General features: G+C 46.0%; 1 protein-coding gene across 1 annotated transcript in view; it reads right to left on the bottom strand.

Moving 5' to 3' along the window:
• RNF10 (ring finger protein 10) overlaps window positions 1-5,962 on the bottom strand; it is a 33,098-nt gene that overhangs the window by 7,269 nt on the left and 19,867 nt on the right. Inside the window, exons 7-13 of the mRNA XM_007448193.1 lie at window positions 5,430-5,590; window positions 3,975-4,100; window positions 3,385-3,661; window positions 3,039-3,172; window positions 1,709-1,826; window positions 1,378-1,479; window positions 276-431 (exon numbers count right to left, since the gene is read on the bottom strand). Coding sequence (XP_007448255.1) covers window positions 276-431; window positions 1,378-1,479; window positions 1,709-1,826; window positions 3,039-3,172; window positions 3,385-3,661; window positions 3,975-4,100; window positions 5,430-5,590 — 1,074 coding nt within the window. The remainder of the gene's footprint in view (window positions 1-275; window positions 432-1,377; window positions 1,480-1,708; window positions 1,827-3,038; window positions 3,173-3,384; window positions 3,662-3,974; window positions 4,101-5,429; window positions 5,591-5,962) is intronic.

Below are 5,962 nucleotides of genomic sequence, written 5' to 3'. Positions count from 1 at the left end.
AAAAAAAAAAAAAAAAAAAAAGAATCTAGGTTTAACCATCCTGCTGTATGAGCTGCCTGAGATTTTTAGAAGCTAAGTAGGTACAGCCAAATGAAAAGTGAATCAAATGGTAGCAATTTGATGGATCTCAGGAATCTATTAACTACCCAAGTAAGGTTAGTCCCATAAAGACCCCCACCATGCCGAGATCACAGTTGTAAATTCAGACACTAGGGCTTTGCTTAAGGTCTGTGGCTGGTGGTCAACTTGATTCTTTAAATCCCAACTCTATTTACCTGCTTGGGAACCTGGACTTCTGCTAAGAGAAGAAAGGGAGAGAGCCCCATGGCCCTCGGTGCTGGTGGGACCCAAAGCAGAATCAGAGGAGCAGGTATAGGAATTGAAGGCAGGAAACTGCTGTAGATTCTCTAAGGGAATGTGGACTTCTGGGTCTGCAAAGCAAAGACGAGAATGGTAGGCCCACGTACAGAATTCCTCAAATCTTTTCCAACAGTTGTGGACAGTCAATATGAATCCCCCAGGGGTCTGAATGATGGAGACAGAGCTTTAAAACCCAAATTTATAGTAACTGTCACTTTATAATATGTCTTTGTTTTAGTATAAAAGCCTTGCTCTAACTCTTCTTGGTTGAAGCTAGGTGATAAACCCGGGGGTTAACTATAATACTCTGTATACTTGTGTTTGAATATTTCCATAATAAAAAGTTAAAACAAAAAAGCCTTTGCTCCTGAAACATCACTTTTCTCAACTATTCAGGACTTGTGCTAAACAGCTACACAACACTGGTATGCCAGCTATACACTTACCCCAGTTGAAGAAGTAAAATTTATGTTTACCACATGGAGTCAAAACAGTTAAGTCCTTTCCCTAGCCAAGGACTCAATTCCTTGTTTTCAGGAGGTTAACTAGACCCTCATGTCACACAATCCCTGGTTCAGTGAAGCTTATGTTTAAGAACCAGATCAAAAGATTATACTTACTGGTATTAAGGAGCTCAAATCTAACTTCCTGCACGTATTTCCTAGTTTGTCAATAGGTCTCTACTATTTCAGACTCTCCTGGTAGACTTGCTATGTACAGATGTCTCCAGAGTCAAAGGTGAGGCCAACAATGTATCCAGAGAGCACAGGGCCAGTTATCCCCAACATGCAGCAGATCTCCAATTCCCTTCCCCCGCCCACCCAGAGTTTTTTCACCCACTATGCATAAGCCTGCAAGTAAGGAAGTACTCTCACAACTCACATTTAAGAGCTGAAGAAAGCAAGTGGCAGACCTGACATACGACCTAAACAGTCTGGCCCCTGGGCCCAGGCACGGGATCTCTGTACAATGATGCACAGTTGTGCTCATCATTGAGATGAGAGCTCTTCAACTTACACTTGCCCTGCTTCTTGTTCTCCTCCATCTCAATCCGGCGCTCTCGGCGACGTTCCTCCCGGGCCTTCTTCTGGCGCTGCCGCTTCCTCTTCTCAATATCATCTGCGGGTTGGTGAGGTTGTGAGGAGGCAGACGCAGGACAACCTGGCCATTGACTCCTCCCACTTGGCTAGGTAGCTAAGGGCACACGAGTGGGCCCAGCTGGATTGGATGAATGGATGGAGCGTATCAGGAGGTTCTGAGACTCGTGACAAAAGCTCCTTACTTCCTCTTGTAAGGAAGAATCCCTAAACTCCACTAAAAAGGGAAGCAAAGTAGGGGGCATTCTCACCTGAGAATATCTCTAGGGTTTCCTTAGAGACCAGAGGAGGCTGCAGAGCCAGTTCACAGATGCTGAACTCGCAGGTGAGCGGCAAGTGAGAGAGGTATCTATGACGCTGTCGCACATCCTACAAGGGAAAAGGGACCGATGCTCAACTAAGACCAGGCCTAACTCTAAGAGCAGAGGTTCCCACCCCAGATATCAGGCAGTATACCACACCCTCTCAGATGGCAATGGGGCTCCAAGAGTTAGTGCTCAAGTTATCAGCTTTCGAAAAGCTGAACAGAAATTGTCAATTAACCTACCGTAAGGTAGAATAAGCAACCAAAAGCAGTCTTTTGGTGTGTGCTGCAAATGAATGAATGGAGGCTGGTAATGATCTAAAGGTGATCAGCTGTTTCAGCTTTTCTGGGGGTCCACAACAAACAGGGGAGAATAAGGAAGTAAGAGTTATTTACTGGGAAAAAAATCTGGGAACCACTGACTGAATTAATGATAACTGGGAAGGCAGATAAAGCAGGTTTCCCTACTGAACAAAGCTTGGCCTAAAATAATAAAAAATGAAGGCCATTAATTTAATTTTCTTTTAATTCTTTTTCTGCATATTTGATGGAAAGTTCACAGTACTTAAAAAATCTCTAAATTTAAGGCTTTTAACAAATTTGTGATCAATACAACTGTAACTCTCAAAGAGCAAATATTCACATATGTAAATTATCAGACACTAATTCATAGGTACCTGCTAAACCAAAAATTCATAACGAGCTTGTGTAAGCTACCTTAAAGCCTCCAAGGACTTTGTTTTCTTGCCATTTTCTCCCAAGCAATAAGGAGAAACAAAAACAAACTCATCTCTGAAAGTAGGAGACATCTCTATTCCCAAACCACAATAAATGAACCTGTGATACAGGGAGCAGTGGTGAGTGACCTAACAGAACCCCAGCACAGTGAGGGAGGGTCATTTAACTTTTTAAAAATTCACAGGCACCATCACTAACAAAAAGACTTAAAGGGCTTCCCTGGTGGCACAGTGGTTGAGCGTCCGCCTGCTGATGCAGGGGACACAGGTTCGTGCCCCAGTCTGGGAAGATCCCACATGCCTCGGAGTGCTGGGCCTGTGAGCCATGGCCGCTGAGGCTGCGTGTCCAGAGCCTGTGCTCCGCAACGGGAGAGGCCACAACAGTGAGAGGCCCGCGTACAGCAAAAAAAAAAAAAAGACTTAAAACCTTTCAAGACTAAAGGCCTTGAAAGTTTGTGAACTTGGTTCAGCTGGGCCCACCACAAAGAGACTAGGTTAATGCCGCTTCCTGCCCCTCCACCTCGCAAGGCAGGCCCTTACCTCAGACATGGAATACCCAGCGATCTCCACCACCGTGGCTGAGATCTTCTCAGGGCTCTGTTCCAGGCTGCCATACTCCCGCACGAGGCAGCGCACATTCACGGGGTGCAGGAACATGTGCTGCCCATCCTCCGCTGAAGACAAGTGGCTCCATCACACAGTACTCTCGGCCAGTCCTCAAGTCAGGCCCTCCTTACCCCAGGCCCGACTCTCCCTCCCCAAGCTGAGGCACAACAGACCCCATCTGCCCAGGAGCTAGCGGCAATACCTCCCTCTGCTCAGAGAGCCAGATCACGTCTCTGAATCATTAAGCAGCAACCCAGCCCTCCTCCTCAGGGACACTCACCTTGGTAAAAGTAATAACAAGGAGAGCTGCTCAGGTGTGTGATGCTTGGCTTAGTGACGGGTTCCTGCTGGCTGGACTCGGTACAAATGGTCCCCTCTCCACGATTGTCTTCTGCTAACTCCAAGTCCTCACAGGCCTCTGACAACCCCTCAGGCTCTGGTTCAGAAACTGCTTCCTCTTCCTCTACCAGAGGGAGAGCAAGAGGACGAGGAGGAGAGCCAAGAGAACAAACTTCTGTGGTCTCTTCATCGAAAGCAGACAGATACTCCAGCATGCCCTGTTGGGACAAACTGTAGGTCACAGAAAGAACATGTGGCAAAGGCAGGCACAGGAACCAAGCTCTCTTGAGGTTTACCTTAGCTGTCACGTTCACTGATTTAACATCACTGAGGAAAGAACACACATAGAAAAAGCACATTGGAAAAATTTAAAAATTAATTAATTAATTAATTAATTAATTAAAAAGCACATAGGAAATATTCATAGTTCCCTCTTATCCCAAAAAAGTTCAGACCTCACAACAGGGCCTAACAGCTGAAGAGCAGCACCTGAGGAATGGCAGCCATTTAGTCTGTAACTGGGACACTAACCTTCCTGGGTTGAAAAACGGACTCCTTCGCCAAGGGAGCCATCAGCACCAGTTGTTCCAGAGCAGCCACGACACCAGCGACCTCCCCGCTGCTTTCAGCCAATCCTGACAGAGCCTCTTCCCGAGTCTAGAGCACCAGAGAGAAAACCAGAAACATACTTAGTTTGAAGGGCCAAATCTTACAATGGCCTTCCTCAACAGGAGCAAAAGTTAAAAGGCAAAAAGGAAGAGTCTAAGTACTTAAAATTCTCAATCTTTAAGGGAAGCAGGAAGCAAAAACACCTAGTACTCAAATGGGATGGCACTCTGCTTAGCATCTCTAACAAAGATAACGACAACACTACAAAAAAGCTTCCTGAACAGAAATCCCAGGACACAGAACTAGTCTTCTAGTTTTTACGAGCGAAGCTTTGAGAGAGCCCCAGTGCAAGAGACAAAGAGTCTGGGCAACCCCCACCTCAACCCGGACAGCTCTACTTCTAGGCAGCTTTTCTTCTCCCTGAAATGCATCTGAACAAATGCTCCGCACTACAGAAAGAAATTTAGAAGTACTGGGTTGGCCAAAAAGTTCGTTCGGGTTTTTCGTAAGACATTACAAAAACCCAAACAAACATTTTGGCCAGCCCAATAAATACACAGAACACTGCCCAAAGAGGACTTATGAGTCAGAGAGATAGAAATTCAAATACCAGCTTCACCTCTTACTAGTTATATGTCCTCAAGTAAATTATCTAACCCATGATTCCATCTCCTCATCCATGAAAGGGGATACTTGTTCTATCACACCAGGTTATGGAGCTTAAGTGAGATAAAAATAACACAGCCCCTTTCATGGGGGCTTTCATTGTTCTAATATATGTAATATAGATCAGTGATTCTCAAAATGTGATCTGGGGATGAGCAACATCAGAACCACCCTGGAACTTGTGATAATGCAAATTATTAAGCTTACTGAGCCTAGACCTACTGAATCAGTCTCTCAGGGTGCAACACACCAACCAGTGATTCTGATGCCTGTTCAAGTTTAAGAATCTCTATTGTAGACAATACAGGACATAAGGGATTCTATATTTGGATAATTCTTGCTGCTCCAAAATCCTCAGCAGGCATTGCTAGAGCCCACTGGAGAGGCCATAGTAATTTCTCCACAATGTCCCTCAAATAAAACATCTCCAAAAATAAATCCAAGTGTTTTCCTAAAGAACAAAAAAACCCACTTTGCTTAATTAAGAACACAGCTAATCTAGAAACTCAAGGGTCTCAGTTATAAGATCACCCTGACTTGTTCCTTTCAGCTCCAGAGAGCAGTTTAAAAATCCCTAGGTCAACCCCTTCTCCTATCACCAAAGCCCAGAGCAAACCTACTTTTTTAGCCATTCCCCGCTTGTAATCTTAAATGTGGGGCTGAAGTAACTAATCCCCACAACCCCATCCCATTTCCAGTGCATCATCTCACCTTGAGCTCCTGGATAGCTGCCTCAATAAAGCAGGACTCGGGAGTGTGCTTCTCCTCTGCCAGCTGCTGCTCTAGTGCTGCCTTCTCTTCCTGAACCACCCGGTGCAGCACCTGCTCCTTCGAGGCCAGCAGCAATTTGGAGTACTGGCTGTGCTGTTCATCTACAAGGAAGCCAACAAGCTGATAGAAATGCGGGACTTCCCTGGAGGCGCAGTGGTTAAGAATCCACCTGCCAATGCAGGGGACACGGGTTCTATCCCTGCTCCAAGAAGATCCCACATGCCATGGAGCAACTAAGCCCTTGCGCCACAACTACTGAAGCCTGCACACTCTAGGGCCCCGTACCACAACTACTGAGCTCGAGTGCTGCAACTACCGAAGCCGGCGAGCCTAGAGCCCGTGCTCTGCAGTGAGAAGCCACCGCAATGAGAAGCCCGCGCAGCTCAACGAAGAGTAGCCCCCACTCGCTGCAACTAGAGAAAGCCCACGCGCACAACAAAGACCCAATGCAGCCAAAAAAAAAAAAAAAAAAA

Source organism: Lipotes vexillifer, unplaced genomic scaffold, assembly GCF_000442215.2.
Source record: "Lipotes vexillifer unplaced genomic scaffold, Lipotes_vexillifer_v1.1 scaffold236, whole genome shotgun sequence".
Classification (NCBI taxonomy): Eukaryota; Metazoa; Chordata; class Mammalia; order Artiodactyla; family Lipotidae; genus Lipotes; species Lipotes vexillifer.
This window is presented reverse-complemented; position numbering and strand designations above follow the sequence as displayed.